Raw genomic sequence first — 18,934 nt, 5'->3', positions numbered from 1 at the left:
GCACTGCTGCTGCCTTCAGCTATGGGCGCTGCTACTGCTGCCGCTCGCTCGCTCGCTTGCTCGCTCACTCGCAACAGCCGCTGAGGAGCTCACAGCGTCCCCTCCATAGGCAGGGGGGCGCCAGAAGGCGCTGTGTGTTTGTGCATCCCCCTCATTCTCAGGAGGAAGAGGAGCCAGCCACTGAAGAGCTCCTTGCTTGGCCCTGATTTTTTGGAACACTGGGGATTGCCCCCTATATATATATATATATATATATATATATATATATATATATATATATAGAGGAGGGGGGCAAAAGCGTTGGGTCCCCAGCAGTTGGTGCTCCTGATAACAAGTCTATAAAAATAAAAACACAATGAGCTTGGAGATCTCTTATTTTCCAGTGGGGCGAGCGGCATTTCCAGTGAACCTTAGTTTGTAAAGCTCAAACAATAACAATAACAATAACACTTTTATTATTTATACTCTCTCCTCCCCAATCTGGCCGGGTTTCCCCAGCTACTCTGGGCGGCTTACAGCACACAAAAAATTGTCATAACATTAGACATTAAAAATTCCCAATACAGGGTTGCCTTCAGATGTCTTCTAAAAGTCAGGTAGTTGTTTATTTCCTTGACATCTGATGGGAGGGCATTCCACAGGGCGGGCGCCACTACCAAGAAGGGCTTCTGCAAAAAATATATATACAAAATATATAGAAAGAAAATATTGCCATTTGTTGCATCATCCCCAGCCATTTTTTGGGCAGGGAGAGAGAGAGAGACTGGTTCTGTTCTCTATTATTAATCTAAACAATAAAACCATGCCAGACAGAAAGAAATTTGTCCTTTTTTGACCTCTAGAGGCTCTCAGTTTATATGTCGGTTTTTCTAGTTGTGCTGATTTCCATACCTTGCAGAAGAGGAATTTTTTAGCAGGTATAACATGCAGAAAGCTGTGCCAATGGAAAGTCCCTCTTCTAGACAACTGTTAAAGAGCTGCCTGAGCTCTGTGTATCTACACAGAGGAAAGGTTGACTATAACTATTTATAGGAAATAACCACTCTTATATTGAGACGTTTGTGAAATTATTACATGATCAGAAAACTTGGCACCTGCGCATTCAAGGTTTGTTAAAATGGCACGGCCGATCTCATAAACAGAGACATGTCAGTGAGGTCATTTTTCTCATCAAGATTCCGTCTTGCTCTTTTCCTCTTCTCCGCCAGATGTTTCTACAGCTGTGGAGACCTAAAAGTAGCAGCACTAGCAAACAAAGCTGCTGGGTAGCTCATGTAGGGTTGCCACCTTTTAATCTGGCAAGCTATAGACAGTCTAGACATCCATAGCTCCAGTGGATTATTACACCACCATACAATCTTGGGCATTTAGTCACGCTGTTTTAATTCTCTTAACTATTAAATACAGAGTTGGACAATGGAATAGTAAAGTGTATAATGACAAGATTCTCCTCGCCTAGCCAAACATTTTAATATACAGCAAAACCTCAGTTTTCAGAGTGTGTGGGGCAAATGAAATTACAACCATGAATTGTGCTGCTGCAAAACAATTTACCTTTTGCTTCGAACCACGTTTGGTATCGCTCTTTGCCGCCTCCAGAAGTCTCTCTTCGCATCCTTTTGATGCACCGAAAGTTTGGACTCTGCCTTCAAACGCAAAAATGGACAGATTGCCATCCATCATGTTATCTCCTCCTTATTGTCCACGGAGCTTTCAGTATTCGAATAATGCGTAAAATTGATGAAGGGACAGCAACTGTAAGCTCTGGAGGGACTTTAGTCTTGAGAACAGATTCAGTGGGGATTTTTCATCGGGCACGTGGGGCTAATCCGCAAGGCACCTCAGGGAACCGGTGGGATTAACAAGTTCCATCTGATCATCCTGTGGGGGCTCCATCCTGCTTGAGGGTGGTGTGGCGGGGAATGGCAATTTATTGCTTACTCTTTAGTTGATAATCACTAAGTCATAAGCAGTACCTACTTAGATCTCTGTCCCGGAGGTCATTCCTTGTTGTGACGCTCCCATTAGACATGCTGTGACCATCCTTGCCCCCTGCCCTGGCTCCCTGTCTGCCTCCCTATTTTAAGCAGAAAGCCCCATCAGGGTGGAATAGCACGCCAATAATACCTTGAGGTTTCAGTGTTTACAAAGCGGTTTATTTCATGGACCTTTAAGGACACGTAGAGGCAGACAATCGTTTTGTGTGGAGCCAGGTGTTATTTTCCATGCCTGCGTTTAATCATGTTCTTGGGACAAGCTGGTTAAGATGAGATCTCCTCCTGTCCCCCATCTGTATTAGAATTATTTATAATAAAAAAATTTTTAAAGCTGTTTCTAATGTTTTTATTGTTTCTATCTCAGGCATAGGCAAACTCGACCCTCCAGATGTTTTGGGACTACAACTCCTATGATCCCTAGCTAACAGGACCAGTGGTCAGGGATGATGGGAATTGTAGTCCGAAAACATCTGGAGGGCCGAGTTTGCCAATGCCTTTTCTATTTCTTCTTGTTTGCCACTTTGGTCTCCTTTGAGAGGAAAGGCAAGATATAACATTAAAAAAAAACCCACCACAAACATCAAACCTCGATATAAAATTAAATAAATAAAACCTGCAACTTCTTACAAAGGATTTTTGGCGTCCTCTGGCTTTGTATAGGCAGGAATTCAAGGAGTGCTAAGTATCAGCTAAGCAGGTCCAGCCCAAGACATTTGGGCACCTGAGGTGAACCACAAAAGGCCGCCTCTCCTCCTGGTCAGGGAAGAAGGGGTGAGTGATGATCTGCAGCGAGACCAGGTCGGGCAATACGGATCTACTGCTCCGTGATCTGCTGCTCCGTGGATCCTGCCACCCGAGGCAATCGCCTCACCTTGCCTCATTGGGTGGGCCGGCCCTTCAGCTAAGTAACTTTCTAGCGCAGAACCTCTTGCCCTAAGCCCAGTCCCCTGCACTGTTTCAATTGCAGATGTTTCATAAAGGCAGAAAGCTAGAAGGGGTGCCTCCAGGGTATTCCTTCCCCATCTGAAGCACTAATTCTGCAAGGGGAACTTGGGGGGGGGGCTTGCTTCTGCCTCAGAGGTGGTGAATCCCTACTTTGGGAGCCTGATCCAACCACCCAAGCATTTGCCCCCGTCCTACTCCCTGTAGACCCTGCTAATTTTGGCAATGCTCTGATATGAACTTCCCTCCCTGGCCATCAGGTCAGTCATTTGATGATCAGAGACGACGATGACACCCCTTCATACCTGACATGTGTGGATCAGCTGAGGAAAGGGCTGCTGGCCTGTGAGAGGCTCTGGGGCACGGTCAAGAGCGAAGGTGGAATTTTACAGCTGCAATCAGAAGAGTTGAGAACAAAGAGAGACCTCTCCAGAGTAACATCGAGTCAACAAAGCCGTAAGGCACAAAGGGATCAGGAATAACTAATATGGACATAATATTTGATAAAGAATTAAAGGAACAATTGATGGAAATTAAAACCTCACACAGGAAGGAGAACTTCACTTGCGAATTTACAAATTACCGAACTCTATGTGTTAATGCGGGGACCCAGGTGGCGCTGTGGGTTAAACCACAGAGTCTAGGGCTTGCTGATCAGAAGGTTGGCGGTTCGAATCCCTGCAACGGGGTGAGCTCCCGTTGCTCGGTCCCAGCTCCTGCCCACCTAGCAGTTCGAAAGCACATCAAAGTGCAAGTAGATAAATAGGGACCGCTCCGGCGGGAAGGTAAACGGCGTTTCCGTGCGCTGCTCTGGTTTGCCAGAAGCAGCTTTGTCATGCTGGCCACATGACCCGGAAGCTGTCTGCGGACAAACGCCGGCTCCCTCGGCCTATAGAGCGAGATGAGCACCGCAACCCTAGAGTCGGACACGACTGGACCTGATGGTCAGGGGCCCCTTTACCTTTACGTGTTAATGCGAATTGAAGTTAATTATTGTAGCTGTGGTATAAGGGTTTTTATCAAGAATGGATGGTATTTGGTTTGAGCAATAGTCCAGAGGCAGAATGAAAGGAAATAAGACCTTGAAGTACAGCACGTGGGAAGCCACACAAAATTTACAGTTGGCTATGCAATTGATTTGTATTTGAATTGTTATTGCTATTTGGTGTTGATATCATATGGTGCATATTGGATTTTTGGAACTGAAAATTAATAAAAATTATTTAACCCCCCCAAAAAAGTGAAGGCAGCTCTTGAGCCAAGAAAAGGGAAGGACCCCCCCCCTGATTTCACTCCTGGGACTGTGAGCATGGTGAGGTGTTTTAAAGCGGGTGTAGGGTTGTTTGAGAAAACTATGACTTATTTAAGAAGGCTGTATGTTAGTGCTTCTGAACATAAAAGATTATTATTATTATTCAGCATCTATGTTCTGCTGTTTCAATTGCTGAGCTGTTGTTGTTGGTGTGTGTGTGTGTGTGTGTGTGTGTGTGTGTGATATTTCAATCCTTGTAAACCCCAAGGAACTATAGTGGCATAGACATATTTTAAAATAATTTCCGGAGGCTAACAATTCATAAATGCGAAAAACGTATGCAGAAGCAACAGGGTTTCTATAAGGAATCCGCTTCTTTCAAGCCCCTCCTGGAAATGGGGAAGGCCCCACTTAGGGAGGATTCAGCGGCTGGCTAGGGCCCTGGCCCCTCGTTGCTCTTGTTTGATAATTTGGGGTGTTCAGCTCTACCGTGACTGAAGCACCCTCTCCATCTGTCGGACACGGAGTCTTGTGCAAATGTCACCATCTGCCGGTCACAGTGCTTTCTCACTCTTAATATGTCAAGGGAACAATCGCTGCAAGAGTTTGATTCCGTGGAAGCTCTGTGGCGGGAGGAGAGCACTCCTTCCATGAAGTGCGCCCTTGTGGGCGGATGAGCAAAACAAGATTATAATCCAAGTAGCTGCTGCCAACGAAAGTTGTGAATTCAGACTCAGGCAGTTCAGACTTAATAATGCGAAGTTTCAACATGCTTTGAATTCAGAACTGTTTTATTGGGAAGTACGTAAACAAAAAAGCACAATAAACTTCTGGCAATGGTCAATTTTAATACATAACTTTGAATAAATTAAATAAATACCATATTTTATTATGTTTTAGATTTAAACTATTTGTGTGCTGGGGGGGGGATTTGAAATATAAGGAAACCCCATGCTTCTGTTTGATGGGGTAAACACTAATACCCTGATCTGAAACACATTGCTTGGTCGACAATCTCATTCATGGTCTATACTTGGATCAGGATTTAAAAGATTTGTATGCCCAGGAACCTAGTTTTAACCATGTTTACTAGGAAATACAGTACATTGTGTCACTGATTTTAAGGGAAACATGCTTAGGGTTACTGCCAGGATCTTACTGGAAGCTACCTATCAACATGCTAATGAAATTATATCCCAAATGTCTGAACATATACCAAATAACTGTTAAATTTTCAGTCTCTACATTTCAGATACTCAGAATAGCTTTTGCATATTTTTGTACTTCACATATAACAGGGTATCATTTCTAGTAGAGAGTTTTGTGCAGGTGCAGTTATAAGGTAGTTCAAAGTACTCCTTAGATGCGACTGATATATTCATCCTGAACGACTGAAAAAATGGAATGTTTATAGAGAAAAATAAGATCAGGCAAGCCCAGGACAGGACATGGGCATCATTTCCAGAAATTAGCAGTGCCTTTTAACTGTATTTGATAGTACTGAAACACCCCCCAAACACCCCCCTAATTTAAAAATATATAACTTAACTCTTCAAAGGAAAACTCAGAATTAAGAAGTGACAAAATTTCTGGGGATGGACATAACCGTCTGCACCCTTTGTGCTGTTGGCCGGATATACAAGTATATAAACTATTTAAACAATATTGAATTGGAACAAATTAAGTAAAATCAAGGTATTCCAAGACTGTGGATATAAGCCACAATAAGGAAGATATGCTTCCATTTGTTTCAACACTTTTTAGCTTTGCTATTTATTAGGAAGATTTTTAGTAAATATAATTAATTTTACTACTTTTTTCTGTAGATAATCTTTTTTTTTTTTGGCCCTGAAATGAAAATGCCCAAGCAATAAATATAATCAATAAAATTGAAATTACAGTACTTAATCCCATGGGGATGAAAAATTGCTAATGCCTTAGATGTAATTACACTTTTGCTTTCACAAAGAAGGCTCTGATAGTGAAAATGCTCTGTAAAACATAGCAGCCAAAAAAGGGGGGGGATCTACATTGTTATAACTGAATTAAGGTTATGATAGCTTTCATAAATGTTTCAAAGTCAGCATTTAAGAAATTAAATAGATTCTACTATCCTAAAATTAATTTCAGTGCTTGCTAGATCATATATATATAAATATTGCTGTAAGTTACTTGGAGATATTCAGGTTACAAGCAACTAATAAGTTTAATAAATAGAAATTAATAAATATATAAATAGAGTTCATTGAAAACAAAATAATATCTTCCACACCAGGAGGAAGAGGTGAAACTCATCCACATTTATTTTTTGGCAAAGTACTTGAAGTCTGGGTTTCAAAAAACACTTTTAGGATATGAAACAAAATGTTTCCTATTCAAAGGTGCGAACCTAAAACCCATCTCCAAGCTGAATCTAAAATCAAAACAGCACATTTTCATAGCTGTCTTTTTATATACGGTATATATTTGGATTTTGGCATAGATCAACTATTTTGTATGGCAATAAAAATGCAAAATTCTGGGTGAAGATTTCAACAGATGCATTTAAAAGTTAAGAATCGGAATGTGAATTTTCCCACTATTGCATTTGAACTCTAACCATTATACAAATAATTATTTTATCCCACGAAATGTGGGTAATTATCCACTAGAAAATTCTCCCTGCTAGACGGATTGAAATGAAAGGAGACTAGCTGTTCATGGAATGGGACATGGGAAGAGTCTGGTGGATTGTGCCCAAGGCCATTAGGTTTCACTTTAAACAAACAACAAATATCTTCCACACTGGCTATTCAGTGCTCTTCCTCATCTGACGCAGCTTCATCAATAGAGATGCCCAATAGGTGGCGGGTGGCTTTGGTGTAGCAGGAAGATTTTTCTCAGGTTGCTGTGATACCTTCTCTTCAGTTCCAGGATAACAGATCTCTCCACCAGAGGCACCATGTTTGGTCTTTGCCCATGTTCTCAGAAGCCTGATGGACACTGGCACTCCCATACTGTATTCCCTTGCAAAAAGCAAATGTTTAGCTCAGGCTGTTCTTATTGATAAAACACAAGAACTTCTGATGCCTGGCTTAGGGCCATTCTTCATTCTCCTTCCTCACATACTCCAGAGGAGACAGCTTGAAATCCTACAAAAATAACAATGTTTGACATTTAAAAGAGGTGGATTCAGGAGGAACCCTGTACAACGTACAATCCTATGCATATTTACACCTTTCTGTCCCACCGAAATTCAGTGGCGCTTGCTCCCAAGTAAGTGTATAAGGATCGCAACCACAAATTCTTATTACAAATACATTCTGTGGCCAAGTGGCTCAGATCTGGGGGAGAGGTTGAAACAAGAACTTGAAATATCTAGGAGAATATAAGTTAGCATCCCTGGATATCATGGGCTGGTTGCTATGATGTTACCGTACTGGTGGGAAAATATACTGAGTGAGATGCTCAACCTTGGAGTTCCTATCTTAAAGAGAGTGAGCGTGAGAGTGAGAGAGAGCACAGGCTACATCCGATGTGGGACAAAGGAGCTGAGCAATAAGAAAATTGCTATGTTTCTAGACACACAGAGGGCTGGAGAGGAAGTTTTATTCTATGTTCATTAATATTAATCAATGATTTAGTAGGGATTGAAAATGTGATGTGACCTCACTTGTTGAAACTGGAAATGTTAATTTAATATACGTGCAGGAATTGATTGATGGATAGCTGTCTGAAAAGGAATTAAGTCAAAAAGGCAAGTATATTGTAATGTAAGGTTATCTGTAGTGTGTGAAGTTAAACTAGAATTAATTGGGGAATATGATGTAGCACTAAGGAGAACCGTTGACACATCTAGGAAGGTGTGCGATAAGTCAGATTTGGAAAAATGTTAAATTTGTCTTAATTTAATTTAATTTGCTTAAATTAGTGACCAATCTGTAAAAACTTAAAAATCAATAAAAACAGATTTAATATAAAAAATAAAAAGACCCCTACTCTCAGCTTTATATGTCTTTTCCAAATGAACGTTCTGATGTCTTACCTGAGTGAGTTAAATCAGGTGACCAAAAGCAGCTTCGGAATTCACGCTGTAGCAACTGCTGCAAAACACAAATTAAAAATGCATGCATTAATAAATCACTCTGCCATAAAACAGTGTGATGTCAATGAAATATTACTTTGAATTTTCCACATAAGTTTTGGAACGTAATGTACCTGGCAGGAGAAAATTTCTTCACTGCAAAAGAAAAAGAAGAAGTATTAGTATTTGGAAACCAAGGCTGCAAACCCATTGGGCATAAGTACCTAGGGGGAAAGTTCCACATTCACAGGAGATGGCTCCACATCGTTTTGCTACTATTCCACTTTCTTAGGTCCCTACACATGCCATCACATTGCTTCTGTCACACTCTTTGCACCTCTCCTCGGTGCAGAATGGCATCCCATGAAATGTGGGCAAGTTTAAGGAAGAGTGTTTAATACAAGGATGCCTAAGTGTGTGCAAACAATTACTGAGCAGGACGAGCAACCTGCCTCTTGTGCAGTGTGGATTATTGAGGGGATATTTACTGAGTACTTTATTGGGTGTCATAGGAGATACCAGCAGGTGCATTGGCAACTCCTGATTTAGGTAAATGTTAATACCTTTAGTTGAGATTCCTGCATTGGGGGCAGGCGGGGTTGAACTGGATGACCCTCAGGGTCCTTTCCAACTATACAACACACTTTTGTGATTCTATGATACTCCGTATTTCTGCATCATCCCTTTAAGTGCAACTATGGTGGAATCTACACAAACATTAAAAAAAGCTGTGAAAGTGCTTTTTATATATATAAAAATCGTTTTGAAAACGATATTGAATTTGGCACAGCACACTGTCGCCATCTGGTGTCACGTTTGTGTATTGCACTTTGCTACGCATTTAAAACTGTGCACCTGAGTCCTAGGTGTAGCCTGGTAACAAACAGATGAGGGAAATATCTCACCTTTCCTCCGAAAACGCTTCATGAGCCAAATAAGGAACGATCCTATTGAAAGCAATGAGGCCGAAGTGACTGTAGCTGCAATTGTCATGTTTCTTGAAGATGCTGAAGGAGCTGAAGTTGGAAAAAGGAGTTTGAATAAAATCAGTAGTAAATCACTATTATTATAATACTTTATAGCTGTCAGAGCTTATAGCACAGGAGGCCTCAAATCAGCACTTCTGTTCCTCTGTAGTCTCTCCTTGGTTCCTCCATAGCAGTGCTTTGCCTGGGACAATGTTACCAGTATTTCCCCTCGTGGATGAACTCCTGTTTACGACTGGTTCCTTATCTCCCATAATTCATATGAGCGTTTCCCCTTTCCAACCATCTTCAGAAAGCAACATTGGAAGAGGCCCTCCGTTATGTGCTTATAAAAATGCTTCCTTTTCCCACCCTGATTTTCAAGATCACTCAAAAGTCTCTTCTATACTGCTGGCACTACAAGAAAGGATAGCAATGAAATGAGTGGATACTGTACCTCCACATGCAGGAAGACTTGACGTCCAGTTTCCTGCAGCCAGGCAATGGAGTCTGTTGGGACCATCCAGCACCCATCCCTCTGCACAGCTGACCTCGCAAATTGTGCCGTAGACAAAATGTCTATCAGGGTCCGAACAATTCAAGAAGCCATTCTCAGGGGGTGTCAGTATTTCACACTGTATTGCTGAAATACAATGATGCAGATATTAACCTAAGGACTCAGCAAATAAAAGTGGATTTTACAGTGCAATATACAAATGTGCCACTAGATGGTGACAGCAAGTTATGGCAAATTCAATACATTTTCCAAAATGTTTTATAAGAAGCATTTTCACAGTGGTTTTTTTTATAAGTGTGCAGTTTCTACCCAAGTTTAGTAAACTGTGAATTTCAGTGAACACTGATCTATTTCTCATGTAACAGCAAACTAAAGTAGTGTAGTCTAAAAAGAGGATCGCCTGCTCATCTTGCTACTTGTATGAACTAGCCACTTGGAATATAATTAAAGAGCAGACTATAAATATAGAAACATAAATAATAGGCCTGAGATACAACTCTGCTACAGACAGGGGAGAAGTTTGGTTTGGTTCTGATTTGAATGCAAACCTACATCATTTGCATTTCCCAAAACAAGACCCAAACTGAAACAAAGCTATCCTTTCCCCTCCTCTATATTTTGTGATTCAATTCTCCCATAATTTTTTTTATAAAAACATATATTAGTGAAAATATATGTGCATTTATTGGTTCTTGTATACATTGTGCAAAATTGTACACAAACATGTGTATGTTAGGAGAAATGCACACCGGTACTACAATGCTGATGGATTTTCCTGAGGGCTTTTTATTTAAAAGGATCTGCAAACTGCTTTGGAAATGAGGTGAGATGGGCTTAAGTCTTACCTTCACAAACAGGAATTGGCTCTGACCAGCGTCCCTTGGATGTGCATTGAATTTTGGATGATCCTCTCAAGGTGTAGCCCTCCTCACAACTAAATTTGCAGATTGAATTGTAGCTTGGATCTGTATCCAGCTGGGAGCAGTTTACAAAGCCCCTTTCGGGCTGATGTACCACCTCACATTTCACTGCTGTAAAAGACAGTTGAAACTTACAGTTAGTTTGCATGTCACTGGGACACCAGAAATTAGAAAATAATAATCCTGTAATGCAGACAAAGGCAATGGCCCAGAAGAGGTAGTACCTTCACACTCTGGTTGTTGTCCATCCCATTCTCCATAGGCACCACACTGGAGCTCACTGGACCCTCTCAGAGCAAACCCTTCTGCACAAGCAAACTTGCAGGTTGAATTCCAGGAAAAATACCCGGAAGCGTGAGAGCAGTTCAAGAAGCCATGAGCCGGAGGTTTCAGTTCACTACACGCTACAGCTGTTAAATGACATATTCATCTGCATTAGAGGTTATCTTAGAGTTAACAAGAAAAAATACACCTGGCAACGAGATGGGCTTAGGCTTTTTGTGGATGGGAAAGGGAGCTGCAGGTGAATGGACTGGGTCAGGCTTGAAGGTTTCAAAGTGTTAGACTCTACCGTTAGAGGCAAGATGCTAGAGAGCAGCAAGATTTCCTCACTCTGAAATTCAGTTGGTGGTGGTGGTGAGCTCATAATTGTAAGGTTGCATTAATGAAAGGTCAGTTGTCACTACTATGGGCAGGGAGTGTGAAGGGCCTGCATGTTATGGGAAAATATATTCCCATGTTTCTTTGGGGTAAACTACACATTAGCACTGACATGCATGAATATATCTTGCCATGTGAAAGGCAATACCTGTTGTTGTTTGTTTATAATAGTTAGAGCTGAAATGTAGCAGTAGAAAGTCTTGATAAGCCTTTAGATGTGTAAGTGGGACTTCTAACCTGGGACAAATAGCAGCTTTGGGGAGGAAGGCGCCTTTACCCACTGGCAAAAGGGTAAAAAAGCCTCACCTTGTGGTTCTGATCTGGATTGCCCCTCCCATGACTGCTATTTGAAAGAAGCGTAAAGGAATGGTGCTTCACAAGGCTTTCTTCCTTTTTCTGATTTGGTTTTTGAAAACACCAGGGGCCAGAATCAGTTAGTAAGAACAGAAGCAGGCCAGCCAGCCTGTTTCCAGCTCTTTCAAAACAACTATTCCCAGAGATAAGTGTTGAAAGCTTTCATTACAGATGATTTTAACAGATCAACAGGTAAATGAGTGGGATTTAGCTCATTTAAACCAATGGAATAAAAGACATAACTGCAGATTTTTCAGAACATTTTCTTTCCCATGGATAGGAAATCTTACCTTCACATGCAGGGATTGGCTGTGACCAGCGTCCCTCAGATGAGCACTGAATTTGAGGCGATCCTCTTAAGGTGTAGCCCTGCTCGCACACGAAATCACAGGTTGAGTTGTAGGTTAGTTCTGCGTCCACATGGGAGCAACTCACGGAGCCATTTTCAGGCCAAGGTACTGCTTCACATTTCACCGCTGAAACAGACACAGATTGTGACCTTGGTTAATCCAGATACATTACAGGAGAGCGCTGGGGGGCTGGGTGTGCACAGAGAAATATAATGGGCTATGTGAAGGTAAGCAAGGCAATGAAACAAAACCAGTACCTTCACAGACTGGCAGTTGTCCGTCCCACTCTCCAGATGCCTGACACTGCAGCCTGCTGGAGCCACTCAAGGCAAAGCCAGCTTTACAGCCAAACTCACATGACGAATTCCAGGCAAAATTCCCAGAGGGGTGGGAGCAGTTGAGGAAACCGTGAGCAGGTGTCTGGAGCGTATGGCATTCCGCAACTAGAAATGCAATCAAAATGCTTTAGGTTTGTCTTTGTTCTCCAATCCACAAGATACACGGTACCTGAAGCCGAACATGGATTCTTCACCTAACTACCAAAGGCGTGACAATTTTTCCCCCAATTTGATGGCTATTACAAAATTAAAAGTGGGACCTGAAACAAATTGTTGCCGTGTGGAGTGCTCCTGTTCAGGGTTCCAGCTGGCCAAGCACTTTTCTAGGTTACTCCATTACACACACACATACACACACACCCCACACACAGAGTTTTCAGATACTCCATTCCATATTCACTGCTTGTATTTCTTCCCTTCCTACAGTCAGTCATCATTCTGTGGCTTTTTAACATACTCTGGGCCGGTTTTGAAGAAGTGTATTCCCTAATTTTTTTAAAAATGTGGGTTGTTTTCTTTTGTTTGTACTGCTGCAAACCTTAGGGATCTCCCAAGCCTGCCTGATCCCTCCCCTCTTAAGCATGGCTGGTGCCATCTTTGCTGTCTCAGGGAAACCCCCCTCCCCCCCAGGAGAAAGAGTATGCTATTTGTACTTGGGATCTGAAGGTGGTTCGGGCTGTCCTATTGGGTTCTACAGTCGTACCTTGGAAGTCAAATGGAATGCGTTCCAGAAGTCCTTTAGACTTCCAAAACGTTCGGAAACCAAAGCATGGCTTCTGATTGGCTGCAGGAAGCTCCTGCGGCCCATCGGAAGCTGCAGAAGCCCCATCAGAGTTTCAGGTTCCAAAGAACGTTTGCAAACTGGAACACTCCCAGCTTTGTGGCATTTAGGAGCCAAAACGTCTGAGTACCAAGGCGTTCGGGATCCAAGGTATGACTTTATTGTCATAACTCCCACAGAATCTAGCAGAAAACAATGTCCTTTGCCAACTTAGCAAAGATTTTGATGCTCCATGGCTAATGAAGACTCACTTCCCTTTTCGCTTATAGGGTTCAGCTAAGGGGTTCTGCATTACCGGTAGTTTTCATTCATTTAGGACTCGCTCAGTTCACTGACCTTTACACAAAGGGGTGGGTGCCGACCAGTTCCCAGAATCGGTGCACAATACTGGTTCCAGACCAGTAGATTTGTAGCCTTCGGTGCATTGAACGTGACAAGACGAGTTGTAGCTAAAATCCTTCACTGGGTGGCTGCATTCTAAGGTACCATGATCTGGTTCTTTCAGTGTGTCACAAGTAATTACTATAGAGAAGGAACACAACAAGCAAGGAGTTAGGCAAGGCCGTTGTTTCAAGCAACGTGCATTAAAGCTACAGGGTTAGAGATGAATTGCCTGGTTTGAAAAGAACTATACGATTAATCCTACCATGTTCACAATTGCGCCCGTAGAATCCTGTATCACACTGGCAGGTGTAATTATTAATAGTCTCCATACATTTGCCATGGCCGCTGCAGGAATGCAGATTACAGGAGGCTGCAAGACAATTAACAGGCTATAAATCACCCCATCATATGTAACATGATTTAAACGAACTATTACAACAAGTGAGTGGAACAGGCTCTTGGCCCTGAAGACATTGATGCATTAAACCACTTTGGGTTTAATATTGCATCATATGTAGGCCACATCTTCAGGCTTCACATCCTCTTTCTTGGCCTCATGACCTTTGGGTGCTGCCCATCTTTTTCTGCTCTGTGGATCCAAGGGGGAACATGTTCCACAAGGCAGCAAACAACACAAAAATCCACAATTTGGAGTTACTGGAGGATTCTCCATCTTCCTTCTATGCAAAAAGTTTTATTTTCACCAGTCTTTGATATGGTTTCCCTATAGAGCACTGCACCACTGCATATCACTTGGCTATCACAAGGTGTCATTGGCATAGTTGTCCTGTGATTATTTTCCCGGCTTAGCCCACTTCCATGCTGTTGCTGGTTTGCAGATGGGATTCAATCACACACCGGCAAAATCAGATGGATATATCCAAAATTGAGGTGGATGTACGGTATGTGCTCTTGTGCAGCAAACCTGCTCCCACCACCAAAGATAAAAATAAACATCATACTTTTTTTGAAATAAGGGAATTAACAGCAGTGTGGAATTGACAGTTGTAAGACCTCCTTGTGAATAAATCAGAACAAGGAACAACTGACTTTGCACAACCCCCTTGCAAACTTTGTGCAAATGAGTAAAATGGAAAACTTAACTAACTGGCCCTCTTGAAGCGATCTCAGGCTTACAGGCACCAACAACTGCTTGAGCAAGAAACATACTATTATTTTTTATTACTTTATCAGTTTATTAGTTTATTGATAAGGGACCCAGGTGGCGCTGTGGTTAAACCACTGAGCCTAGGGCTTGCTGATCAGAAGGTCGGCGGTTCGAATCCCTGTGACGGGGTGAGCTCCCGTTGTTTGGTCCCAGCTCCTGCCAACCTAGCAGTTCGAAAGCACGTCAAAATGCAAGTAGATAAATAGGAACCGCTACAGCGGGAAGGTAAACGGCGTTTCCATGTGCTGCTCTGGTTTGCCAGAAGCGGCTTTGTCATGCTGGCCACATGACCTGGAAGCTATACGCCGGCTCCCTCGGCCAATAATGCGAGATGAGTGCGCAACCCCAGAGTCGGTCACGACTGGACCTAATGGTCAGGGGTCCCTTTACCCTTTACCTTTAGTTTATTGATAAACAAACTGAAAGACAACGCTGATGATCAAAAGGCGTTTACTGACATTATTTCCCTAATCCATATTACATTTATACACCATAGGCTGGTAGTATTATTATAGTGCTGATATTGAAGAGTAAATAGACTGAATAGAGAACAGTGGAACTGTGGTGCAAGCCTGCGAATATTTAGGGTTCATCCTCTTTACCATTGAATCAGAGGCAAATATCAGTTGGGTTTCCTAGCGGCTGACGTTTACTCCAATTCAGCAGTAAAGTGGGTTTTCCTGGGGAAAGCAGTGATGCAAACGGAAAACCTCTTGGACCCGCGCCTAGACAGGACGGAACAAGCGGGAAACCACTCAGACCCATGCAATCAGGGCACGGAACAAGTGAAGTAAAGTAAATTTTAAAAAAAGTGTAAGATGCTCTCTTACATAGAAGCCAGTAGGATCTGCCAAACAAGTTTCTAGCTGTTTTAGCGGCAAATATATTAGTCAAATGGATCCCATCCCATACCTGTATAGCACAAAGCCCTTTTCTTATTGCTGCAACGTTCATCATTCCACTTTCCTGCATCTTGTATTCGGTTGATGTAGATTTCCACGCAGTCCTGGTTTTTCCCTTTGTTGTTTGGTTCACCTTTAGCCCAGTTTTTAGCTTCTTCAGTCAATGCCTTGTTTGTTCCCACCCACCTCCACACATTGCCAATTTTTCTGATCCCAATCCAGTAGTACGATCCATTGTAAGGGATCTCTTTGTTTAAGTACTCATTTTCCTCCTTATTTTGAATCGCAACCAGGTGGGTAAAGTGGGTTTTACACCATTTCTCAGCTTCTATATAATTCATGGTTTCAAGTGAATAATGATATGTCCAGCAGGTGCTCTCCTTAAGCAACAAAAGTCCTGGGGAAAAAAGAACACACCATCAAGTTGCTATGTATGTCTATTTATTTAGAAAATGTTGCTCAAAGAACTCTCCAAGCCTTAAGGGTTCAGAAACAGGGTTTATGCTGGAGTAAGAAAACAAAATAGAGAGAGGGCCAAATCAAGTGGTAAATGGTGGAAGGAGCAGCATCCTGGCTCTAGAAGTGGTGGACAACTATGTCATTCCCAGTGGTGGACCTGAGAGGCAGAGAGCACAAATCCATCAGCAGTACTGCCAGAAATGCTCTCCCAACCAGGAATAGAAGCTTTAGGCCCTTTGGGAGTAAAGAGCTTACTTGGAAACAAGGTAAAACTCATAGCTATGAAGATGGGTGGTGGAGGAAAGCAAATGAGCTTGGAGACTGGCCTATAAGCGCCAAAAAAACAGTGAGAAGTCAAGGAGGAAAGGTCTCCTGAACTCTCTAGGCTAGGTGGAAGACAAAGAGAATAACATGACTTTGGACAACTGGTCAAGGCAGTCAAGAAGGAGAGGCTACACTGTATTCATTTTTAAATCAAAATATGACTTCTGTCTGTTTCTGGCTTTTCAGTATACTTTTAAATAATATCTGCAGAATTAGGCTGCCGCTTACAGATGAAAGAAAAACTAAACAAGGAATGTCGATTCCTGAATTATTCTCCACCCCCATATAATATTTTTTATTAATTTTCATTTATAATAATTCGATAAAAGCCACATTAATACAATACCAAATTGCAATACAACTAAAAGAGCCAGGAGGACTGGGTAAAAGGTAAATGGAAATAGCTCTCTGGTTCATTAAATTGGCAAGCTTTCTAACACAAGCAACAGCAAAATTACTTTTCCCATCTAAGCCCCGTTCCGTGCCCTATGAGCTTGGGGCACCTTTGCTTGGTGGTGCTGTGGCTCATAGATTGAAGCAAAATGCTGGGCAAGGGTTAGAGCCTTCACTGAGCAATTTTGGGTCACTGGTTGACCGGGCCAGAAAGGATTTTTTCTCTCTCAACCTGATTGGCACTTGGTTGGTTTTCCCCCCACCTCTCCCTCAGTGAAATTGTGGCCTTCCTTTGTTAGGCAGAAGAACGTTGTTTGTATGAAGGCAGAAATGGTATTGGTATTGATCAACATAATATGGGGGGCAGGGGGCTATGGGCTTAAGGGGAGGATTGACCACGGCAAACCCAAGCATGGGTTGGATTTCTACCTGGTTGGAATCTGCAGCCTGGTCGCCCAGGAAGCCTTGCTTGCTTGGTTTGCACCACAACAAGGTTCAACACAGGCCAACTCCCATGGGACGTCCAAACCCAGCAGATCCATCCCATCAACATGGAGGAAGGATGAACTGATCCTGGGACCCAATGCCATGCCAACACTTGCCCTGCCTGCTGCTGTCAATAAAGATTTGGCCTGATTTCAATCCATCACCATTGTATGGTCTGGTTATTTTGCTGCTCTCATGGGCCACATAATGCGCCTGCCTGGGCTAATAAGGCAGCCAAATAAGAGTGAGCTGAATAATTCACCCAAGAATTGTAGGCTGCAAACAATTCTGTTTGGGGCTCTACTAAAAACCAAAGGAGTTCCCAGAAAGCTGAACTCCACCCGTCCCTTTTCTAGAGGATTTCCCATTCTTGAAAGACATTACTTACCATAGGTGAGAGCAGACAGGAACCAAAGGGCATTCATTATGGCAGGAACTGACTATAAATCTTTTTTTTCCCTCCCTTGAGTTGACTTTGCAGAATTTGCTGTATAAAGAAAAAAGGAAGCACAGCACATTTATGGTAAGGAATGGGTTTTTAAGCAGGGGGAAAACATATTGAGGTTGAACACTGGGACATGGTTTTAGGCTGTGAGGTTTGATGCACTTTTCTGAGACTACAATCCTATGTATCCATAATTACTTGGTAGTAACTGAATTAAATAGGATTTACTTCTGACTTAGGGCTCACCCACACTTCAGCTTGACCTGTGTCTAGAAAACACGGGCCTGAGTGGTTTTCCCCTTGCCCCACTCCTTTCCCAGGGAAAACCTGTTTTTTTAGCTTTAAATTGGAGTAGATGACAGTTCTGAGAGCAGCAGGACAAGAGGAAATCTGGCTAAGTCCTGAGGAGATGGGCATAGGATGATTACACCGCAAATAACATACCGGTAATGAATGTACCTAACAATGAACAGGTTCTTAGACATAAAAATAAAATTGTCCAGTAGCACCTTATAGACCAACTACAGTATGTTTGTTCCGGTATAAGCTTTTGTGTGCATGCTTATATACCAGAACAAACTTAGTTGTTCTATAAGGTGCTACTGGACAATTTATTATTATTATTTATTTCGACTGCGTCAGACCAACACAGCTACCCACCTGAATATAGGTTCTTAGAAGAAATGGACAAATCACACACATGGAATTCTTTTCCAAGTGATATTGTTTCATTATGGGCAAGAATCATTATTTTGAGTTCGGCACCTTTTACATTTTTGCATTTCAGCAATGGTGCAATAAATACATGGCTTACTATCTGTTTATTAATATGCAATAAAAATACATAAACATGCATGCAGAACCTTGTTTACTTACCAACAATAGCTGCAGAATCCTGATTCTCAGAAGTATGCTGGTGTAGCTGCCTTGATGTAGAGCCTGTATCCTTGGTGAGGTCAGTATTCTAGGTTTTGGCCAAGGACCTGTCTTACAGCTTTCACTTGCTGATACACTTAACTGTGAGCCATGAGCCCTGTGTCTTTTATACTGTGTCCAGCAAAAGGTTACTGAGGAGGCGGGGAATGAGAATTTCCCTAGGTAGGAAAAAAATGATTTGCCCGGAATATCCGTTTCTAAATTAGTCAGACAGCCTCCCTGCCTCTTCCTTCTCAAAACACTGGCGAGCATCTGTGCTATTTTTAAAATTCCTGGACATAGAAATCAGTCCTAACAG

General features: G+C 42.3%; 1 protein-coding gene across 1 annotated transcript; it reads right to left on the bottom strand.

The window, feature by feature from the left end:
• Window positions 1-4,964: 4,964 nt before the first annotated feature.
• On the bottom strand, window positions 4,965-18,719 carry SELE (selectin E). The gene is made up of 14 exons (XM_060276635.2): window positions 18,577-18,719; window positions 17,644-17,742; window positions 15,604-15,990; window positions 13,786-13,893; window positions 13,476-13,661; window positions 12,278-12,463; window positions 11,961-12,146; window positions 10,881-11,066; window positions 10,582-10,767; window positions 9,677-9,862; window positions 9,160-9,270; window positions 8,389-8,410; window positions 8,216-8,273; window positions 4,965-7,322 (listed from the first exon to the last, which is right to left on the bottom strand). Exons 2-13 carry the CDS (start codon window positions 17,678-17,680, stop codon window positions 8,225-8,227), a joined length of 1,830 nt encoding a protein of 609 aa, XP_060132618.2. The 5' UTR covers window positions 17,681-17,742; window positions 18,577-18,719; the 3' UTR covers window positions 4,965-7,322; window positions 8,216-8,224.
• Window positions 18,720-18,934: the final 215 nt, after the last annotated feature.

Source organism: Zootoca vivipara, chromosome 7 (assembly GCF_965207765.1).
Source record: "Zootoca vivipara chromosome 7, rZooViv2.hap1.1, whole genome shotgun sequence".
NCBI lineage: Eukaryota > Metazoa > Chordata > Lepidosauria > Squamata > Lacertidae > Zootoca > Zootoca vivipara.
This window is presented reverse-complemented; position numbering and strand designations above follow the sequence as displayed.

Coding starts and splice junctions, on each gene's coding strand:
- SELE (XM_060276635.2), bottom strand. CDS start 17,680: ATGAATGCCCTTTGGTTCCTGTCTGCTCTCACCTATG. Junction 10,768..10,880: donor ACAACAACCAGAGTGTGAAG/GTACTACCTCTT, acceptor TGTCTTTTACAG/CAGTGAAATGTGAGGTGGTA. Junction 9,271..9,676: donor AAGTCTTCCTGCATGTGGAG/GTACAGTATCCA, acceptor TTCCAACTTCAG/CTCCTTCAGCATCTTCAAGA.